Source organism: Aphelocoma coerulescens, chromosome 2 (genome assembly GCF_041296385.1).
Source record: "Aphelocoma coerulescens isolate FSJ_1873_10779 chromosome 2, UR_Acoe_1.0, whole genome shotgun sequence".
Classification (NCBI taxonomy): Eukaryota; Metazoa; Chordata; class Aves; order Passeriformes; family Corvidae; genus Aphelocoma; species Aphelocoma coerulescens.
This window is the reverse complement of record NC_091015.1, coordinates 153,094,477-153,118,249: the sequence shown is the minus strand read 5'-3', so window position 1 is coordinate 153,118,249 and position 23,773 is coordinate 153,094,477. Positions and strand designations below refer to the sequence as shown.

General features: G+C 38.7%; 1 protein-coding gene across 3 annotated transcripts in view; it reads left to right on the top strand.

Moving 5' to 3' along the window:
• Positions 1-23,773, top strand: part of TRPS1 (transcriptional repressor GATA binding 1) — a 210,520-nt gene that overhangs the window by 29,831 nt on the left and 156,916 nt on the right. For 2 of the 3 annotated variants that reach the window (XM_069005364.1, XM_069005362.1), the window contains exons 2-3: positions 9,262-9,420; positions 12,409-13,337. In XM_069005364.1, the coding sequence (XP_068861465.1) occupies positions 9,384-9,420; positions 12,409-13,337 (966 nt within the window). In that variant the 5' untranslated portion in view covers positions 9,262-9,383. The remainder of the gene's footprint in view (positions 1-9,261; positions 9,421-12,408; positions 13,338-23,773) is intronic. The other variant, XM_069005363.1, reaches the window with a different exon arrangement.

Sequence of the window (23,773 nt, the reverse complement as noted above, 5' to 3'; positions counted from 1 at the left end):
TCTTATTCTTTCAATACACACTGCTTAACAAAAGAATTGTTTAAGAGATGCTTAAATTTAATTGGCTCTGATTTCATCTCTGTCTTCTTCAAAGGAAGACATCTTTGCATTATAAATCCGGTTGTACCAGATTTCAGGGGGTAAGAAATTTACAGCTAATACTAATCCCTAAAAAATGACTACATCTATTGTGAAACATTCTCTACAGAATTGTCACAGTTTTTGTGTCCTATATCAGTTAATCAAGTAATTTTAGAAGTTGGATTTTCTCCTAACTGTTAATGGTACAAAGATCACTTTTGCAGCCTTATGTCTTGTTGTTCATCAGATAAAACTGTTACAGGAGTAATTATTTACTCTTGACTAGTCCCATTTTGGGAAGAATTTGCACACTGATATGTGGATGAAACATTTATCTCTTGAGTTGTTTGAAAAAACAGTTGTGGATGTTCTGAAGCTATTCCTAGACTGGAAAATTAGAAGCAGCCCTAGCTTGGTTTGATCGTCATGGGGAGAGCAGACAGCAACAGATTATTGATGGGCAGCAGTTAGCTGAGCAGAATGACATGATCTGTACTCAGCCAACTGGCTCACATTTGGCAGTCCTTTTATTCAGTTAATGTGATGTGGTTATCTCACCCCATCCGTGTTGGACTCTCAGCTTCTCCACCTAATTGGCTGTGTTAATTTGTAGCCCGCACCTTCAGATCTCAGGTACATCCCAAATTCCTTGGCACAAGTTGCAACATTACTTCAAAGAAGGTGCTGTTGTAGCCTCTGCAAGTAGTTTTGGGACTTTTTTTAGACTCCAGAATGCCAGTGAACCCAGAAGTTGCTTTAATAGTTGCTTTCTTTTTATGTGAAAACATGGCAAAAGCTTTCACTCTTTGTGGGATATATCCCAGTGCAACAAATCAGCTTAACATCATTGCTGGATATTTCTTAAAACTGGTGAGGTACTGAATTGGGAATTGAGGTGGCATGAAGGTACCTCTGAGGAGGAAGACGGGAGCAATGTGGTAAGACTTGCTTGTGTACAAGGGATTTCTGAGAATGGAATTATTAGTGTAATCTCTGGGTGTACCTCTCTGTAACTTTTTAGAAAAGTAGTTATATATTTTTTTAAGGGACATTTAGGTGCATTATTGCTGGAAAAGAGATACAATGCCCAACTTATTTCAAAATATATCTTCAATAGGAATAAAACAACTGTTCACTTCTCCTCGTCTCTGCAGACTGAAGATTTCTACTCTCATTGGTAGTTTTAGTTTCTGTCTATATGTTGCTGCTTGCAGATTCTGCCACCTATGTTGTACTTATGTTTCTGGAATTACATATTTACCTCTCAGGGAAAAAAAATATTAAATTTTTTTTAATGTGTTTTATGATCCTGGCAGATTACTGATGTTTAAATTAAATTTCTGATGTCTGTATGGTCCAGGCTAATGTGCGGGCTTTTGGCACCACCCCTTTGTGCAATAAAGAATCAAAGCCAGTAATGTAAGAAATCTTCTATCAAAAGCTGAAAGCTAGATTCATAAAATCACTTATGCAGGCATTATGAGATTTTCCCATGGAAAGTTTATGTGGGAGTTCGGGAAAAACTGATTCAAGAACAGCATTATTTGCACTATATATATTCATCCAGCAGTCAGCAGGCTGGTGCTGGCACCCCTTGCCAATTTTAAAGGATTGCCAGCACTCATGAAGTGGCTGCAAAGCCACATCAGCAGAGTATCAAGGAGTCTTCTTATTCCACACCCTCCTTCCCTCTTTTCCGACCAGAATTGAAATGGGTAAAACAGAAATCATACTCCTCAGTGAATGAGTGTACTCAATTCTTACGGCTATCCGAAAAATACTGCTGTTTTAAAGCCATTTAATAACAAATTATTAAGGTGGAAGTGCTGTAAGACTAGCTTTCTCATCAGCATTTCCCTTCATTTCTCAGCTTCAAAAGAAAAATGAGAGATAAAAAGGGCAAATAATAGACAAACCACTCAGTGAATCCACTTGCATTCACTTTGGTCTTTTTTTTAATGTATTTTACTTTGGGTTTTTAAGAAAGTGGCTCTATTTCTCAGTCTGCATGAGGACCATATGATATGTGCTGCAAGAGAGTCTTTCCTTGTTAACAGGGATGATTCCAAAGGCGAGGTAATTCACCACTGCTTTGTCTGGAGCTAATATTGGGCTCCAACATCAGTTCTGTAATTTCTGACAAATGGCCAAGATTTCTTGAATAGGCACAGCTTTCTGTTTTGTGTAGGGAACACACAATCCACTCTTTTGTTGTGGTTGCCACTGCTGTTGTTTCTCCCCCATTCACAATGGAGAGTGGGGTTATTTGTGCCGAGTAGAAGAACAGTGCCAAAATTCTGAGTTGCTTATATTTAATGTGATTTTAATTTTTGTGATAGCCATAAAGGGTAAAAGAGGTTTTGTAATACAGATCCCCTGTATCCTGATCTCTAGTCAAGAGGGCATATTGGTGATGAAAGTTTTATCTGTCACAGGCATGTCAAGATGAGAGTTTACTGGATGATTCAACCCAAATGTATAGGAACTGTTTATATAGAGAGTGCCAAACAATTTCCATTGCTTTTCTTTTTATCTAAATTCTTGAATAAATTACTAAATAAAATAGTCTGTGTTTGGAATGTATGGCTGTGGGATATATGGAAACTCACAGCATGTGGGGGAAAAAGTTAGAATAGGGAAATATAATAGTTTTGTAAACTTTACGTGAATATAGGTACATCATATATAGACTCAAGATTCAATTTGCTGATCAAAGCATCCAAATAACTTTGGATTTAATAATGTCGGCAATGAATGCTAATATATGGAAATTGAAAAGCATGGAGCAACAATAGCTAGCCACGCTTACCAGTATTACCCTGAAGCAGGTAGATTTACATTTTTTTGTTTTGTTTTGCAGTCATAGTTTGGAAAATGTGTGTTCTTTTTCCCTTCTCTCATACTTCTGAATGTGGGTTCTCCTGAACAAGCTTAGACAAGATTCAAGCTAAACAATAGGGCAACATCAGAACCTTTGAAGGCTCAGTTTGGATAGGTACCCAAAGCCAGAGTCTGCTTTGATGTATGTGGGCTCAACTTTGGTTGCCCTTGGTTGCCCTCTCTTACCTATGTAACTTGTGTCTGGAAACCCTTGCCAAATTAAAAAAAAAAAAGGATATTTTTGCAAACTCATGTTCATCTTGGTTCTTGTCTGGCTGAAAAAGTACTACAATAATGCCCTCTCCAGTGATGATTTAATGTTACTGTTTTAGGTCTAGACTGTAGACTTCTACCTCTTTCCCAGTTTTTGAAATTTCAACCCCGTTTCAAATGGGAGGATGTTGCCTCTAGTTGGAAATAAAATTATTTGAACTTTTCTGGAATGCTAGCCAAAACCATCCTCTATCTCCCTTGCATCTTTTCCTCTTCTTGCAAGTAATTTATGGTTCCATTTGACTGAGGTTTTGAGCAAGGGAATGCTGCCTTTGTCTCATATCACAGACCTCGCCTGGCAGAAAGGGACAGCACATCTCAGACTTGCTTCTCTTCAAGTCAGTGGAGCTTTTGCCATTACCTTCAAGGAAAATAGGATCAGTCCATTGTATTCTTAGTGCAAAAGAACAAATGAGTAATTTCTTGTATCCATACCTGATTGCTCTTGCCTAGGAGCCGGGAGGTCACCTTCTTTCCTCACTCTTCATCTCAGAGTAGCACTGTGCTTGCCTCTGCCAGTACACTCAACTCAGATTCAGTTCTGAGTCATTTGCAAACCCTAAACTCCCATTGTCTTCAAAGGACATTTGGATTACAGGGAACACTGAGTTTACTCAGGCTGAAAAGAAATTGAAACATGTAAGATTGCCACACCTACTAGAAGAGTTTGGCAAGACAGTGGTTGTTTGCCCTAAAGACAGTATGAACAGTGGGGATGTGATAGATGTGCCCACAGCCTAGGAGGTCTTTGATTCTCTCTAGTACAAGATTGAGGGAAAACTCTACTCCATTGGCAAGAAGCAAACTCAAAACACTTAAAATTTACTTTTTTTTTTTCAGATTTAGATTGTAAAGGGAGAGCTACCAGATGTCACTGCTATCAAGATTGTTGTAATGTTGACATAGATACTGGTCACTTTTATTGGACATGGGGATATATAAGACTTATTTAAAAACAAATTGTAGAATGTTGAGAGATAATTAAGGCCTACAAACCCTTTTACTCTTCAGAAAGTAAGCCACTGTCTTAAGCATTGAGGGTAAGGAGCAATTTATTTTTTACAGCAGTAGATGATGCTATCCAAAGGCAGTTGAACCTTCTTCTGGATCTGGTATCTCCAAAAGAGAACATCAGACTAAATGGACCTCTGGTTTCGTCTAATAAGGAATGTTCTGCATCCTATAAAGAGTAATGACAGCTAATTAATAGAATTACCAGAAGATTCAGAGAGGATGGCAGGCAGGGCTCTCGAAGGTGTCAGTCCTGGCAGAAGTCAGTTACTTTATTGCAGTAAGCAAATCAGGCTGGATTCTCTCCGTGGTGCAATAACAGTAGATTGGAGAGCATGCAAAGCAGCACCAATACATAAAAATTAAACTACTTTTAATATACAAAACTGAGTTTAGATAAATGCAGAACAGAGAAGCAAAGGCATAATATTCTCTGAAAGTGCTGCCTTTTAATGCTGTTTTGGAGACTAATTTACATACAAATAAAATGTCAGCTTATCCCATAACTGTCATGATAGATTGGAGCATTTAGATTTTTGCACAAGATGCTCCTTCTGTACCTTATTAAATTACTGGATCTTGGCCTTTTGCCAAGTGCTAGGATGATGCTTTATTTACTGAAATACATACAGGAGAGAGATATGGACTTGGACATCTAGAGAACCCAGGTTCAGTCACTAGCCAAGAGCTCTGCCTGCACGTCACCTTGAACACCTTGAATTTTTCATTTCTCTGTAGATAATTTTATTTATCCCTAAAATGTCAGTGATGTTAGTTTTCCTGTTTCACAAGCTTTGTTGAGTTTTAATAGGTTGTCATGTGTACAGAGGGCTTTTTGGTACTTGATTGGAAGCGAGGCCAAAGGGAATCTTGCCTTGTTGGGCTCTCCCGTCCTGGATGGATGGCAGTGGAGGGCAGGTAGGAACAACCTCTCTGCAGCAGGCCAGTAAGAAATGCAGAGCTGCAACCTGCTGTGCTCAGGAGCCTGTAAATAAAAGCAGTTTTAGAATTCTTCATTTTGCTTGCAAGATGGCATGAAATTCTCCATCATGTCGCCTCTTTAGACACATCACCTTTTGACTTCAGTTTCTCCTGAAAGTGTCTGTGTGATTACCCCAGGAGTGAGCTTAAACTGAACTAAGTGCCTGGAAGTGGGCTTAAACAATCTATTTTGAAATGCCACTCCTAAACTCTCTTGAAATGACCAACTGTCTGTTTTATACCCGTAGAAAAGGTTAGATTTATTCCAGTGGCTAGATGACTACTGATGTGTGCTGTGCTCTGAAGCATAAGGTAATAGAAAAGATCATTGGGAATTAATTCAATGTGAATTAATAAGAGATTTATCTGATGAGAGTTGTTTGAAGGTGGTGGCACTTTGTAGCTGAGCAGGATTTAAGATGTCCAAAAGTGCACCTTTAGAGATTTGAGAACGATCGATGTTGGGGAAGTAAATGTAAATGGGAAGGAGCAAGCCTGAACAGACCACAGCTCTTTTCACTTGTCTCTTTGTTGTACACTTTGTGGGAAAAAAATTGCAAACAGCCGTTGGCAAATTGGTGATCAGGGACTAAACTGAAGAGCCTGAAAATGCAAAAGAGTAAGAGAGGAGGAGAAAAAACAACACTGTTTTGCTATGATACTGTTCTGCTAATACGACGTATAAACCATGGTTTTCTCCTTGCACTTTTTAGATTGATGAAGCTATCATAATTTCAGTGAGGCATGCAGAGTGTAGAATATCAAGCAGATGCATTTCGTCCAAATACAAAGTCTGATCCTGCCTAATTTTACTGATACGAGGAAGCATATTTTACCTTGGCAATTTCAGCCAGGAAAGAGTGGACATGCAGTTTGAGGGCTTGTAGAAAAACATGTATAGATTAAAAACTCTTTTGGAATTAACTTATCAGTTGCTTAGAGCTGTGACATCTTCTGTCTTGTATCGTGTATGAAGACACTTGTGCCAAAGCAGAAAGGAGGTGGTCTTGTTGAAGAGTCGGTTGCTTGTCATTAAGCTTATTCTGCCCTCCCATGGTTTAGGGCCTGATTCTTGGGTTCCTTACACAAAAGGGGTTGTTCTTCCCTTCCCTTCTCAGCAGAGAAGAGTTAGGGAGGGCCATGTGTTGGTTGTTTGCTGGCAGGCTTGCTCTGAGAACCACAAGCAACACTGGGAGAGAAGCATCGTGTGTGACTGCCTCCTGCTCTGTGTCCCAGCTGGAGATGATGGGGATGTGAAGCTGTACATGTCTCTTTCCTGCCATTTCATTGTGCAAGTGTCCACAAGGGAAGGTAGAAGGGCAGAAGCTTTAGCCAGTCCTCTACCACTTTGTCTGAGCCTGGGGTAGTTTGCATCTAATGTGATCTAATTTTCAGTGAGGGCAGCAATTTCACCTGGAGTTGCCAGTGTTATTTACAGATTTTTTTTTTATTTCGAAAATGCTTAAATTAGAAAACACGGCAGGTCTTTGAACTGTGGACTGCACTAATGAGCTTGTTAACTTTCTGGTTGTGCTCAGCACAGGTCTGGGCCAGCCCAGTGGGACAGGCTGCCGAGGAGGGCAGGGTGCTGGGTGACTCCTGAGGGACAGAGCCCGCTGCTGAGACACTTTCCCAGAAATTCAGTCTCTCAAAACATGAGCTTTCCAGCTTCGGAGCTTGTGTGCCTTACAGCTGCTTGGTTGTTGTATGGAGAGTAGGGAGGAGGCTCCAGATTGATTAGGACTTTATGTGCTTGATAGAAGCCGGCACTTTGAACACTTTGGGGCTTTTTATATGAAGCACAGCAGACAGTCTTTGTAGTCTATTTATGTGTAATAAACCGGGTTTTGTTTTGTGTTTTTTTTTCTGTTTTTCTTTTTTTTTTTTTTTTTTTGTGAAGGAAAAAGAAGTCTAAAAAGGAGAGAAATTAAAACCACAGCATTATTTTCCCATGCAGCTATAGCATGAGTATCCTGCAATCTCACATGATCAGCTGTCCTGCTGGGGTGGAGTGTGGGAAGGTGTCAAAATATGTCTCTCAATTTTATTTTTTATTTTTTCTTAAAAGGGAAAGCCAGATGAATGCCAAAAGCCCTGCTCTCTTCTCTAGCCCTGCAGTAACAAACTACATGAGTGTATGTTATTAAGATGATACAGATTAAATTTCTAGCTACTAACATGCTATCACAACAGCAAAGGGGGAAAAAATCTTGAAAAAATTATGAAAATTAGTCTGATGGTCTCCTTTTAATAATAAGATCACTCCCAACCCCAACAGACAGTGTAGGCTGGAATTCCACAGGGCTTTTTTGTGGTCCTAATGATTTTAATAATACTTTGTGCTATGTAGCACCTTTCATTACAGGATCACAAAATGCTTTACAGTCACTAATTAATTAAGCCTCACAACAGTCCTGTGAGATAGGTAAGTATTACATGTATATTAAGCTGAGACACTGAGAGTTAATGATTTTTTGCTGCATTATTCTGGGAAAATGATTGATGTTCAAGTGCCGTATGTGCATTATATGTCTTTGTGTGGGTGTGTAATATATATGAGTGTAAAAGTATTAATTTTACTATCCCTTAACAAAGATGTCCTACTTGAGCCTGTTGAATATAAATGTGTATTTTCATTTAACTTTTTGTTGCTGCAGCATATTGACTGATAATATCACAGTCTTCATATACCTTTGACTCAGTTTGCTCTTCATCTGCTTCTGCATCTACTTGTACAAAGATTAGTCAGTGGCATCTCATAAAATTCAAACATATTTCTAGTTGGATTATTCTGTTAAAAAGAGCGTATGACTAAGATCTGACCTAAAACTGCAGCACAAGCACCAGGCAACAACCATTCTGTTGCAATAGGCTTTGATGGCAAGCCATCACATTCAGTAAAAGTAATGAGCAACAGCAGTGACCTGCTGGGGAGCTGGTGATCAGCAGGTAATTAGCTATTATCTTCACCACTCTTAAGAAACTATTGATTACCAGAATTTGTTTGGGTTATTTTTTCCCTTTTTTTTTTTTTAAGAGGTACACTAGTCACCATGGTAATTCATTATCCTGAAGTACAAACTAATTTTAGCAGAAGTTTTTGTTTCCAGGGATAAACTGATGTGAGTGATTGTTGAACAGTAAAGTCTGTATCTTGCAGATGTATGAACAACATAGAGTAGCCTTGGCTGTTTTTGAGGGAAAGTACGTATAGCTATTATTATTGTTTCTACTTTAAAATAGTGTGAGTGATGATATCAGCTAAAAAAACCCCAAACCCCATGTGGTTTAAAGGTAATTTCAGTGTAAGGAAGATAAGATACAAACCCCTGGAGTACAGAGCCCAAAGACAAGTACTGCAACTTGGGCCTTATCCAAAATTCCCTCTGCTCTAGAAGTCCTTTCATTCACATCAGGCTTAGTAGTTCTTTTATTTTGGGCAGATCACTGTTTGCAGTGATGAAAAGGTAGTTCAGTCCCAAAGACTGTTCTTCACTTGGCTTCTTTACTAGCCCCCAACAAACGTGCTTACTATTGCGATGGCATTTTAGAGAAGTGGGAAGTTGCCTGCTAACAACAAAAGTAACACCACTAATTTCATTTCAAGTGGAACACAAGGCAGCCAGCAGAGGTTAACTTAAAACTGCTGATGGAACCAGTTGTTTAAAAGCCATTAACTATCCCATTAGGCCAGTCCCATGATGGTGCATGGGAATTTTTAAGACACTTTCTACAGCTCATTTTCAGCAGTTACTTAAAACTTGTTTAAGTGTTTGGTGAATGTTACATCTGAGATAATTTTTTGTCTTTTTGTGTGAGTGCATGTGTGTGCAAGAGCACGTGTGTCTGAGGAGAAGAGAGCTATGGGATTTCTCATGTTTGAGGGAACTGGAGACCAGCAGACTCTACTTGTACAGGGCCCAGTAATAGATGCATGGGAATGTACAATAGGTATAATAATGTTTATAAGTAAAAACCATATTTTGAATGCATAATTTAGGAAGGAAAACCTTTTTTTTTTGTTTTGTTTTGCAGATATACAGATCAGCTCTCAAAATGTCTTCTGTGTCTTCCGTGCATCTTCTAAGACAATTGCATTAGCCCGCCTGCTAGTTGACTAATAGAATTAATAATTGTAAAAAGCACTCTAAAGCCACATGCCTTATGAAGTCAATGCTGGGTATGATTTTACAAGTATGTGATCTATTTTTTCAAGTGAAATTGTTAACCGAAAACGTTCTTGGCACACAATAAAACATTGTGCAATCTGTTATTTGTCTTAGAGATAATAATTTCAGAGTGGCTATATTCTTTCTGTATCTAACTTATGACTTGCTAGGGGATGGTTTCTTCAATTTAGGAGTATTGCAAATGTAGTTTTATTTACATAATATGTCTCTGAAAAATGATAGTGGTGGAATTTCAGCGACAAAAAAATCCCTGTGTCTTTTCTTACCTCCCCTTGAGTGAATATCAAACAAATAAATGACAGATGATTTTTCAAAAGCTAGAAGAAAAAAGAAGGAAAAATACTTTTAAATTCAACTTATTTCTTCTTTCCTTTCTTTCTTCAAGTGTAGAATACTGCATGAGAAGTATCTATTAGAGAGATTGAGTTTTCTTTTTTCCCCTTCATTAACACCCAGACTCACAAATACATTGGGAAAATTAGAACTAAACTATCTCGATCTACTGTCCAGTTAGCCTGTATACAGTCCAGATTTTTCTTTTCTTTAAAGGGACTTTTTTTCTGTCCTTTTCTCTGACTCTCTTCTGTCAGTTGTCACAAAGATAGCAAATCTGTAAGCTTTCCTTATCTGCCAAAAATATCTGTAACAAAAACATTTTAGAACATTGCATTTAGTCTTGTTTAATTTTGACTGAGGTAACAGTCATGATGTTTACTTTCTCGATTTCTGATTTTTCTTCACTGTGCAGTCAGGATTTCTTTCTCTGTCGTCTGCCATGAATTGCATTTAAACGGAAGTTATTTTAAAAATGGTTTGGGACGTGTAACCAGTAGAAAAATATATACTTAGCTGAACACCTACCAGAGATGCTCACGGATATTTTTAGTGTGTGTGTTAACCAAGAACATTCATGGAGACTCACAGAGAAGTAGTAATGCTGAAAGGCTGACAACTATATTTATACCTTGAATTATATATGTGTACATGTAGTTTTAGTAGGCTGAGTCTGTATTATAATAGTTCTCTTACCACAGCAGAAGATATTTCTTTTCTCTTAGTTCTGAGTGACTTCATGGTTCAGAAGTTATTGGGGAAAAAAAAAGTACAATTTAGTTCATACATACCCTGGTAGGTGTGGTTGGCATTAAAGAGAAGACATTTGGTTCCAAGCATACGTGTCTTCTACAGTAAGGAATCACAGTAGGCATTTAAGAAACCTATTAAGACCACACGGAGTGTCAAAATTTCTGTAACACTAGCCGGCATTCTGTGTGAAAGCCGCCTTGCTGTAGCCCATGCTGCCTGTGGATCAGCTCAACCACAAAGACAACAAAGCCAGCCCAAGACACAAGTTGAACATTTCCCCTAAGAAGTTGTCTGTTTTTATCAACAGAGTATATAGTGCCCTTTCATGTGGAGCAGATGTAAATAAGAGCATGTACAGATGCCTGTTCTTTTATTTTTAACCTCTGTCCGTGGCCTTGCTTCTCAAAGTACTGTTTTGAGAAGGTCGTCTGCAGCTTTCAAGGGTCTGGATACAGCACCATTTGGAGCACATCAGTGCTGCTCCCAGAGTCACCAGGTGGCCCTCCCTTGGCAGAGCAATGTATATCTCCAGTGCCTCTGCAGGGCCTGGCTGTGGCTGGGCTGGGAATGGGGACTCAGACTTGAGTCTGTAGCTCACATCTCATGTGTGGTACTGCAGGCTGCTGCCACCAGACCACACACAATTTGGCAAAGAGAAACATCCATCCTTGAATACGGCATTGGCAAAGATTAAGAGCTTAGAAAAGTTGTGGCACATCTGTCTTCTGCCCATAGCTAGCATGTGAACACAAATGGATCAAACCAGCTGGTGATGAATATCAAATCCAGAACCACACAGTGGAGAGAGCAGGGGAGTTTCATATATGTATTTTCTCTTAAATGGGGGGGGAAGGTGAAGTGGATGAGGAATTTTACTTAGTACCTGCATAGTGTGATTACTTGTCCTTCCATAATCTCTCCCGTTCAGAGAGCAGCTAACTCACTGGTGGCAGACTCCCCTTTTCTCTCTGATCCTTATTGCTGTCCTGTCTCAGCTTTTTTAAATGGATCCTGGAAGTGTACTTGCAGATCTAGCAGTAGTGGCTATGTCTACAGTGAGGACTGAGCAGAGGAAGGTTTGGCTGATTAGATCCATGTGGATTCCAGGTGTTTTCAGGGTAGATCCTGGCTCAGCCACACAGTGATGTCAAATGTCTGGATCCAAGCCTGTAAAATTTTATTGACGACGGGTTTCCTAATAAAGTTAGTTTCTCTTTGTTTGGCAAATAGAACTAATTACATGAATAATAGACTGTGGGGCCAGACTCTAGAATATCCATATAATCCTGTTTGAAGTTTATGGGCAGTAGGAGGGGGAACTTCTGCTATAGAGAAACTGATACCTGCTTAGGAAAATACTTTCTCTGAAACCTCAAGTACTTACTCTCCTAAATCTGTTTTCTCCCTAATAACTTGTTTAAGTTCTTCTTAAGATTATGTCTTTTAGGTGTATTTTTGGAAAGCTACATTATATGTAGTTGTACTGTGGATGAACAGTAGGCTTCAAAAGTTTATTTTTCCACTTAGTTTTTAAAAATTATTTTAAAAGAAGCATTAATTTAAAATTCTTTCTGCCAGTCCATTATCATCCCAAAAGATAATGAAACCTGCAATTCACTGACTCTCATGGAAGTGTTTTTGTAGGTTTTTTAAAGTTCTCTTTCTAGTTAAGTTCAGTCTTAGTGTGCTAATTTTTTAGAAGTTTTCTGCATAGTTTAAAAACCTAATCAACAAAATTTTTCTGAAAAGTTGATGTACTCAATGTATTCATACAGTTCAAAATGCTTTTAAAAGTGTCAGGTTTGTAATCTGTTACATATCTTGTATATCTTGAATAATCCTATAGGTTTTTTTTCCTTTTTTTTCTCTCTCTTTTTTTTCTTTCTTATTTCTTTTTCTGTGGTAGATATGGTCCGGAAAAAGAATCCCCCTCTAAGAAACGTTGCTAGTGAAGGTGAGGTACAGACCCTTGAGTCTACAGGTACTGAAAGTGAAGAGTCTGGAAGAAAAAAAGAATTTTCTGCAGAGCAGATGCAAGAAAACACTGACCAGGGTGATGCGGCAGAGTTAAGTAACAAGGAGGAACTTTGCATGCATGTCCAAGAGCCATCTTCCAGTGTTAAAAAGGACTTGAAAAGCTCAGTGCTGAGTGAAAAGGCTGGCTTCAATTATGAAAGCCACAATAAGGGAGGAAATGTTCCATCCTTCCCTCATGATGAGGTGACAGACAGAAATATGCTGGCTTTCTCATCTCCAGCTGTTGGGGGAATCTGTGAGCCCTTGAAGTCTCCTCAAAAATCAGATGCAGATGACACCCAAGATGTGGTCTGTACCCCGTCAGGAGATGCAGCAGAGACAAATGAGGAGCATCAGATGTCGCCAAAAGCTTCAGATGAAACAGTGCAAGTGCAAAGTGGTCAAACTGATGGCCAAGGCTCAAGCCCGGTCCCCACAGCCTCAAAAAACCCACAAGTGCCTTCAGATGGGGGTTTAAGGCTGAACAAATCGAAAGCAGATTTGTTGGTAAATGATAACCCAGATACAGCGCCTCTGTCTCCAGAGCTTCAGGACTTCAAATGCAACATCTGTGGGTATGGTTACTATGGGAACGACCCCACAGATCTCATCAAACACTTCCGCAAGTACCACCTAGGACTGCACAACCGCACCAGGCAGGATGCTGAGCTCGACACTAAAATTTTGGCTCTCCACAACATGGTGCAATTCAGCCACTCCAAAGACTTCCAGAAAGTCAACCGCACTGTGCTTTCAGGGGTACTGCAGGACATCAATTCCCAGAGGCCTGTCTTATTAAATGGGACTTACGATGTGCAGGTTTGTATGCTCCCAGCCTCCCTGCTTCTGCTCACTGCCTTCTCAGCTGCAAAGCCAGTTCTTGCAAAGCCTTTCCTACCTATGTGATTAGTGTGTCTCATATATAACCTGCTTAAGCCTTAAGAACCGTTTGGGTCTATTTTAGCCAGGCTTTCTGCAGGTCTGCTGAGCATCTTGTGCAGCAGAGGAGTATTTGGGTTTTTGACCAGTGACATTTCTGTGTACGATTTAGTTGTTACGGTAATCAATAGTGAGGGATCTTATTCAGCAAACAGGCAAACCGCTGAATTGGTAATCATATCTGAAGGATTTACTGTCATGGAAAGAAAAGAGCAAATAATAATGAAAAATAACAACCAGATAGACAAAAGACAGCAGCTGGAAATTAAAAATGTAATCCTAAACTATCAGCTGCTGGGAGTCAAGATTTGGCTTATTGATTCTTTATTAAGATAAAATAAATGGCAACTCTTGGCAGCTCTGAAGTTGTCTAGTGCCAGAAAAACAGGATACACAATGGGTATTTAAAACATTTCAAAAAGTAACAGTAATCCATGCTGTTCCTCACGTTAGTAAGCCTGTAAGAAAAGGATTATTGCCTCAATCATTTTCTCATCTAGTTGAAATAGGGAAAAAACTACAGATACTGCTAGGAAAAAAAAATCTTATTTTTACCATAAAAGAGTGAACTCAGAAGTTTTTTGTGGACTCTCTGTTAGTTTCTTATCAGCTAATATTTAATTAGTTAAAAGAAGAATTGATGGTACTTTTAAAAAAAATCTTTGGATTGAGCTGAGAGATACAGTAGGATATCTCAGTATTCTATGACACAAAAATTCAGATTTTAAGAAAAAAACAAACCAAAAGTTTGCATACAACACAAGCTCAAATGTCCATCCATTTTCAAGTGACTGCATACATGGAAACATTTTACTAATCACCAGATAAAACTCCCAGGGTATGGTAAAATAAAAAGGTAGAAAGGTGAAAATATTTAATAATGCTTACAGAAACTGTAGCTGTAGGAAAGAAATTTTGCAAGACAGGTTAAGATGGCTAACATCTAACTTCAAGGAAGAAACCAAAACTAGGAAAACAAGTCAGGAATTTGAGGCTTTTCAAATGGTTTAAACTTTGCCTCTTTTTAAAGAAACTCTACAATTTCTTTGTGGAACAGCAAATCAAACGAAGGTCGTTACTATGCAAAAAAACTGCAATCTTTGAACTGCTGTCTTACTAAAAGATCACTGTCTCATGTCAGACACTCTCTCCTGTCAAACTGATTAGAAAGCAAATACGTGATATAGTTAAAAGAGGTTAGAAGTGAATAATGTCAAATTGTGAAATGATGATTTATAATTAGCACATAGTATGATGTTAATACCTGGATTTCCTGCTATAGTTTCAGTTTGCTGACTCCAGGGACAGCATCTTAGAGCAACTGATCCATGCTGTCAGGAAGACATTCAAACTGGAACAGCTCAGGCATACAGTATAGAGGAATTTGAGTTTCTAAACACACTTTCATTTCCTCCAAACAATTGTTTCGTTAGGTCCTTAGTTATTTATAGGAAAGTTTATGCTTGATTAGAATGAGCCGGACACTTTTCCTTTGCAGTGCTCTCAGAAATAAAACAGATGTGTGAGCTATCTCAGTTTGAACTGATAGAATGAGAAATAAACCAGCTGAACCTAGACTATACTTGTCTACTAAACTCTGGCAGTAAGATACTGCAGGGGAGACAAAAAGTGGTAGGAAGCAGCCCATAGATAATCTACTTAAGATCAGTCTTTGCTCAGACGAAAAACATTTTCCAAAATAGAACAGACAGCCTATAAAATGTTGGCTATTTATTTGAAAGAAAAAATAAAAAGTGGATCTGGAAACTTAATTTTTAAGGGTGCTAGTTTTCCCTGCTCAATTTGGGAATAGAAGATTAAGTAAGCTTTTGTGGCAAATGCCATACTTTCACTTGCACATGCACCAGATGTTGATCCAGAACATGTCATAAGATAAGTAACTGATTAATATTTTTATGCTTTCTCCTCCCCCACTCCTGATTCAGAGCAGCTTTGTGAGATTCATAAACAGAGTAAAAGAACATCTGAAGGTCCCCTTTGCACCCACACATGTTTATATTACTCCTGTATCCATTTTGGAGGGTGTCATGGGTTAGCATTTTTTCTCAGGCATCTGAATGGCTGACGTCTCCCGCCACAACAAGGGACTGTATTGATTGGTGCTCCAGTTAAAATTAGTTCCATCAAACTCCTGTATAACGTGAGAGGGAGCTAAACCTGTATAATTTGTTCATGTAAACAATATTATTTTGTGTAGGTACTGGGCTAAATGAAAATAATCCCTTTGTAATTAACTTGAAATAGTAATGGACTGGGCTTAGGATCTGATTTATTGATCCGCTTGCACTTAGCAAACTGTTCTGTTGTAGCTGGGCTGGAAGTTATCAATAGGTTTACGGTCTCAGGCCACGGAACTGGGCACAGAAGCCAGAGAATGAAGATGACTGACTTTGATCTGGCTCACAGTAGTCGGTTGGAGATCATGGTATATGAAGATATGTAATAGTGAGGGATGCTATGGAGCCCCATTGTTTGCATTCATAACAAAGCAAACAAAAAACAATGGGAAAATGTCGGAGTGCAGGAAAAAACAGTATCTCCTGTCCTATCTGCAGAGATCTAGGGATGTGGTCCATTTGCTGAGGGCTTGGAAAAAGAAATCAAATGCATTTTTGGACTTGTATCACAGAACTGAAGTTAAACCTCAACCCCAGACAAAAAACACCCTCCCGTCCCTAAATGCAGCTTTTAGAGGGTGTAGTCAGCAAAACTGGGGATATACATTTGGCTTCACATACAGGTATTCAAATATTGGGACTGTGTTTTGTAGTACCTAGAGAGGATTTGTCTGGCTACTGTGTAAATAATCCAATCTTTCTGGCCCTACTATTGTGCAGACTTTTACTTGGTATAAATATTTAATCCAGCAAGATTCCTTTGTCTTTTTTGAAAATGTTATTTTCTGTTGAAAATCTCCTGTATTCTTTGTTCCCATTTTTCTCTTGAAAGGTTTTTGGTTCATTGAGTTATAATAAATTCCATAGGATTGGGTAAAATCACTGAGCAGTTTCTGGGAGATCAACTTTCTTGCCACTGTAGATTTCAGAAAACATTCACTATCACATCTCTGAATTCCCAGGGAATGTATTAATCAGCTTTATAGCTTTTATCAAAATAATATTTGAAGTGAGTACAATGGGTCTTTTGCTGATGTGCCCCCCATTACTTTTTCTTCACATTTAGTTAATTGATCAATCTCTATAGGCAATTTTGTCTTGCTGGATATTTGAGCCTGTGTAGGGCTTTGTGGATGTGCCTAAAGCAGTAGCCTTTATACTGCATCTAAAGACTTAACTTAAAATAAAATTCATGTGACTAAGTTAACAGCTATGATGCTGAAAGCTATTGCCTTTGCTGCTGTATGATTAAGTCTCCCTCTCTGTTTGATCTAATGACTCTTTAATGTGTACGTTAGAGTCTGGAGACAGGCAAGTTGCTGGCAAGTTGACAGTAGGCAGTCTTTTTTCTAACCCCCAATTTTTTTATGAGGAGTAAGTGGGACAGCTTCAACAGGAAGGTTGGAGGGTGCTGTCTTCCATATAGCAGCTTATAGCTAAGGCGTAGGACATGCCCAGTGAAGGTGAAGAAGCAGGCTTGGATCCCCTCTGACAGAGCAAGGAAAGGAACCTACTTTTCCTGTTTCCTGAACAAGTGTTCAAGCCATTAGTCTATTGTATAAGAGGGAGCGTGACCCCATTTCCTGGTATGTTTTAAAAGAGAATAGTGTCCCCTCAAAGAAAAGACAGAAATGTCTGCATTCAGGTAAGGGTTTCAGATGACATGTCCCAAGGGAGAAGGGTATTTATGCAGCCATGAATAAAGACATACTGCAGTACTCAGCAGTTCTTATGGTTGATTCATATTGTGTATGCTACCTTTGAGGTGCTTCCTGCTCAGCATGGCCCTGGTTCTGGAGCTTTTTGGCACGGATCTACCTCCTCTTCTATTCAGCCATTAAAAAGATTCAGAATTTACAAAAAACCCATTTTTTTTTTTAAATCCAGTCCTCTGATTTTTTTGTTTCATGGTTTTAGATCTAGACAGACATATAAGAGAAGACAAATTTCTGAAAAAAACATGGACTGATAAAAGCCATCCTTAAGTTTCTTGATTGTATTTCACTGCACCTGGGTGAAGAGGGAGGGAAGAAAAGGAATGCATTGCTGCATTATCTACTACCCCACAGAATAATGAGAGGTTATCGGCTGTTGTTTTCTTCTGTGGTTCTAGACATCCAGTACTTAGAGTTGTCCTATACCACTCAGCCTAATGCTTTGTCATATGTGAATCACAGAATGATTTGGGTTGGAAGGGGCTTTAAAGCTCATCTGGTTCCAACCCTCCTGCCACGGGCAGGAACATCTTCCAGTAGACCAGGTTGCTCAGAGCCCCATCCAGTCTGGCCTTGAACACTACCAGGGATGGAGCATCTCTGGGTGTGGCATCCACAATTTCTCTGGGCAACCTGTTGCCGTGCCTCGTTATGCTCCCAGTGAAGAACTTCTTCCTAATACCTTGTTTAAACCTACTCTCTTCCAGTTTGAAGCTGTTCTATCACTACATGCCCTTATAAAAGTTCCTCTTCAGCATTCTTGTGCCCCTTTAGCCTTCTCTTCCCCAGGCTGAACAGCCCCAACTCTCAGCCTGTCTTCATAGGAGAGGTGTGCTTCTGCCTTCTGATCATCTTCATGGCCTCCTCTGGACTCACTCCAATAGGTCCATGGCTGCCTTATGCTGGGAACCCAGAGCTGGATACCCATCCCCAGATGGACCAGGTGGGGTCTCACGAGAGCGGAATAGAGGGGGACAACCACATCTCTTGACCTATTGGTTACATATATGAGTACATATAATGAATAAGGCTAACGACTTCTCCAGGATTTTCACAGCAACTGAAAGCATTTCTGGATGTCCAGCCAGCAGGCTGTTCAATGTCCTAGAAAGTGGTAGAAGTGCCCACACAGAGTCTGTAAAGGTCTTCCTTTTGTATCCTTTATAAATCACTGGCGAGTTCCATGTGTCTACATGGTGTTACATCTTGGCTGGTTTTTAGTGGTCTGGATTTAAGTATATGAAATCTGGCATCTTTTCTGTTCTCAGGTTAGACGTGTGTGACTAGTATAAAGTCTGGTCTAGCTAGGATTCAGCTGAATGAGAACCAGTGATTTTATTTGTAGGTTCTGCTTTTTATCCTCCACGCTTATATTAACAGTTTGATTGAATATGAAGCCTGAAGGTAAGACTTAAAAAAAATGTAGGGGATTTTAGGGGTACAGATGTAATCATCAGTACTTCTCATGATAAATATTTTAATTTACATTTTGGGTGGTTCTGGCAAAGGGGCTCTTACAGCTATGGTGAGAATTACTGGAGGCCTAATCAAGTACAGCATTTTCTTTTGTAATATTAGCAAATCAAACCTTAAAGTTTGACTTTGTCATCACTTAAGGTGACACAGATACATAAGTGGTTGACATAAGCAAAGCAGAAACATTTATATGAATGAATTTCATTTTCCTTGCATGGTTAGACAAATGGATCCAAATTTTTTATTGTTTCTCTCACTGACTTAGGCTCAGTTGTCCCTAATATAGGAATTAGGTCTAAATAAACTGAACAACTGTTGCTGCATGTGATGTATCCCGATCTCTTGGACTAGATTGTGCCATGCTAGGTTTTGCAGCATAAGCTAGAACACAACTTGCATGAAGGTGGATGTCGCACAAGGCGTATTTCATGTCAGCCGTGTTGCAGACTCTCCCTGGGGACTTTCCTAATAAACTGAAAGCTATCTAGCTATGTTGAGTGTTGCACATGCATGTGGGCATACCTGTTTATTTTGAATCTTATTTCTGAGTCATGATTGGAGGCTGCCTAGCACACTCGAGAGAGTCATCCTTCAGGAGCACAGGATTCAGTGTCTCTTTTAAATAACTGACATGAAAAAGAAATGGTGGCAGGTAGAGAAATTGGTGGTGGTAAATCACACATATAAATAAGTCTATATGCATGTGCTTGTGTGTATACATATATTTGCTTCTTATGCATACACAACTGCATACATGCATATTTATAAATATGTGAAAAAGCACATGAAAGAAGTATTTAACTTCTGTATTGACAATAGCTGATAAGCAATGATTTGTATGATTATATGCAGTAGCAGTTCTTTATTTTGCTTTTATGGAGATATTAGCAAGTTTTTTCTTCAGAATGATAGGCAGTGATTTACAGCATGTCAGCTGCTAAATAGTAAGTGCCTGGGAACATTGCCTTGCTCTGTGACAGAAATAAGTTATTTGAGCTGCCTTTCTGTGAGAAGTAGTCTATACTAATATTAGAATATTCAGATGGATGGTTTGTAGAACAACTTGTGATGTATTTTCACAGCCTTCAAAGCAAAGTTGTTCATCTGTTGATATTCCTTACCTTACTGCAGGGATATTTGGTAGTGTTTGAAGAGAGGTTAATAAAGACAGCTGGTGAGGCTAGTAATATTGGTGCTTATATTTAAAGTTATAAGCTGCTAAGATAGCCTCCAGAAAGGATGAGAGCTCAAAAAATAAAGTTTCTGGAGAAGAAAGAAAGCAGCTTGGTTTTCTTCTGGTAAAAATCAGTGCGAGTTTGCCTCTAAGCCTGTAAGTCAGTGTGAGTTTACAGTAGCCAAGGAACTGTCTGGTAATTTTATCTACAAATAGAAGAAATGGTGCTTTTTAGATATTAGTCTAGTAGCACTAGTTAGCAATTTAAAGTCTTGATTTTCTGTTTCTTTCTTCTGTTGGTTTTGCACATCTGGTCTCTTGACCTTAATTTAAGTTCTGTTATTATTCTGTCACAGTCTTTGTTTTAAAAATGCTTATAAAATTCTAATGACACAAAAACTGTGTTGGCTTCAATGGCAACAGAATAAATCTCAAGAAGAATGCACTTACTTTGAATGAATGTGATCCAATAGTTTGCTTTCTTGTTTTGGTAAATATGAACAGCCCAGAAAGCCAGGAGTTTACCCTGAGTTTTTGCCTTGTGCAACATAGATTTGTGCACCTATAAATTAATCACAGTATAGTAAATAGTTTTAAGAATATACTCTGAAGATTCTCCTAGTTTAAAATGCAGAAAGAGGGCAAGTGAGAGGGAGTGAGTTCTCCATACGGGAGGTTAGAGAACTGCGTGGTGTTACACAAACTTGCATGAAAGCCAGGAATCTGTTCTGGCCTGCATGACATGAAGAAGTTCATAAATGTGGGATGGTTAAAATGTTCTGGATGCTATATTGCACAAAGCAAATGCATAAACAAGAGCATTAGAAAATACTTTAGGATTAGAAGATTAGGAGTAATTGTAAAGGCAGACTGGATGGCTCAGGAGATTGGTAAGGGATCTGGAACCTTTCACCTCCTGATTAGCCAAAGATGTAACCCAGGTAAGAAAGAAAAAACAAAAGAAGATTCATTAATGTTTGATGTTCCAATGCAGATGGATTCTAATCAGTAGTTGCAGAAGAAGCCAGGGGTCAAAGACAGTTTTACCCTGAGCATGTAAACGTTGTGGTTGAGTCTCTCATGTGGATATAGTTTCTGCTGGTAGAATTTTCTTCATGGAATACATGATTACAGGAGCTGGCAGATTTTCTCTTCCTCTGTGATTTTTTTCAGTTTCTGTAAGAAGTATTTGTAAACTGCTTTGGCGTGATGGAATTTAGGATTGAATTTTGAAAAGGGAGGAGGGAGAATAGGGTAGCATTTGGATCAACGGCAAAATAAAAATCAAAGACACATTTTTTAAGAAAAAAAGAAAAAAGAAAGTACTTCTCTTTGCCCAAGTCCATCTATTCCATGAAATCATTGTCTTGACTAATTAAAGTAATGTAGACATATCTTTTGGAAACATAGAATGCAATTACACAGCTTTGTTGAAGTACTTGCCAACATACTTTAGAAAGTACATCTTGAAACATTGTCAATTACCGTGTTATCTTTTCTCCTTCTTCCGGCTATTTTTGGAAGTGTGTGGTGTATGAGGAGATAGCTTAGTTGTATGAACATATGAGCTTCAGATTTTGACAATTTTTCCCCATTAATGAATAAACTTAATGATTAAGAGTTTTGAGTTTATGGAAATCTTACTGTGAAATATATTTCAGTTTAATCCCAGAATGCGACCTGGATTTGACTTTTAAGGAATAACAGTGCAACCACCTTCAGCACAAGAATAGAGAACCCATTCTAGTATGTCGTCTTTTATTACAGCATAATAATTAATATCAACTATAATGCCATAGTTGAGGTGCTGCAGAAATAAGTGATAATCCCAAGGTTCATAAGCAAGTGACAGTGAAGGGAAACATTAAAAATGTTTCCACAATCTGAACTTGTATGTTAGATTCTCTTTAAAAAGAGAACTGTGAAGATTAATTTTCTTCTTTGTGTGTTGAGGGAACTGTTGATCTACAGTTGCTCCTACATTTCCGGTACAAGCTGTAGCTGTACTTGTGACTGCCACTAGCTGTGTCAGCTGTCACTTTGGACTCCAGTGCTAGAACAGAATTGCAGAATTTTAGCATTGCTTTTGTTTAGTTTCTTCTTTATGTTGGGAAGAAGTGTCTACTTAAGGAAGTGTAACTCTGCCAGAGCAGAGCAGGGGATTAAGTTTTGTTGGGATCAGAATGAAATAAGGGAGCAAATAGAAGAATCTATCACTTCTGGTACCACATAGAAAAGTAGACATTGATTTCTAGGGTAGGTGTATGTCTATATCTGTCCATCCATCCATCCATCCATCCATCCATCCATCCATCTACCCATATTCCACTTTCTTCTTCTCCTTTTCCTCTTTGTGAGGCAGGTCAGAGAGAGCAGGAGGTTAAGGACAATTACATAGCCAGTGAAGAAGTTTAGTGCCTGTACATAGAGATACAACATGTAACTGAAAAATCTGAAAGTCAGGCCAAGATTTGAGCAAGGTGTGGGAATCCAAACAGTTCTGCAAATGTATGGGTTTCTTCCAGATGTGGCTGGCTGAAAACTGAAACAGATTCAGTTTATACTGTCATTTAAGTGCTTCTCCCAAACTCTTTGCATGGAAACCAGTTTCTTCAGTCGTCTTTGAATGATAAGCTTCATGGAGCTTTTCAGTAGGCTTTGTTAGTGTGAAAAGAGGCTTTTGAGTGTAATAACATTAAGATGTCCTTGAGTTACTTTTCACATACATGGTCTAATGCAGTGAATTATTTTGAATTGTGGCAGGTATTCACGGAAATGCCAAGCCAATAACTGGTAATCAATTACATTCCACTGGTGTAAAGATTATATGTGTCTCCCGCATTACAAGAGCTTAACACAAGCACTGTGGGAATATTTAGTTCTGCTTTATCCTCTTGTGATGCAGAGAAGGATGTATTAGCATGGGACACAAACTTGCTGTGTAGACCACTAAGCAGGATTAGCACAAGTTACAGAAATGATGTGATTTACAGTCCACTGTAGAAAATGCTAGTACTAATATGTTTTACCAATGTTCTGAAAAAAAAGTTATTAGCAATGAATAGCAGCTGGGATTATTGTCAGAGTTTCTAACTGGTATCCACACAGTGTCTGCAAAAATAGGTTTATCTGTAACTCTGGCTAGACAGCTGAGAGTAATGAATGTATTTACTCATTAGAGCCACTTAAGGTAAAGCATCTTGGCCAGTTTTCTGTGCTTGCATAGAACAAACATATGTATCTAATTAAATGAATGAAACCAGATCACCTTGCAACTTACAAGTTGCAGTGAGCTGCTGTTATTTTCTGTTTACTGTAATTCCATCAGTGCTTTCTGTAAGTTGTCTTTTGACACCACTGAGACCTTGAACATTGAAATAATGCGGTGGATGGAGATCTAAAGTGCCAGGTGCTGAAGAGTAGGCTCAGGTCCCACTGTTGTCAGTTGGATCAGGCTTAGTATGGCTTTGTCTCCAGTTCTTGCTTGCCATAAAATAAATAAAGGGACATAACTTCTCCCCTGCAGAAGACCTGTTAAGCATCTTTCTTCCATAGAACCTCTTCAAAATCAATATCATAATTTGATAGCAGAATGTGGAGCCCCAGTTAAAAGTGAAAATGTTATTGCAGCTAAATCCTACTGATTTGGCTCCCTGACTCACCATTGCCTAATGAGATATGTTTCCTAAACAAACAGAAAGCCATTTTCAGTTTATTTAAAGAAAAGTTTTAACCAGTGCATGGGGATTTTGCTTCCTTAAGGAAAAAAACAACAACAAAAAAGAATTGGAGGCTGAATAGCAGCAGCTCATT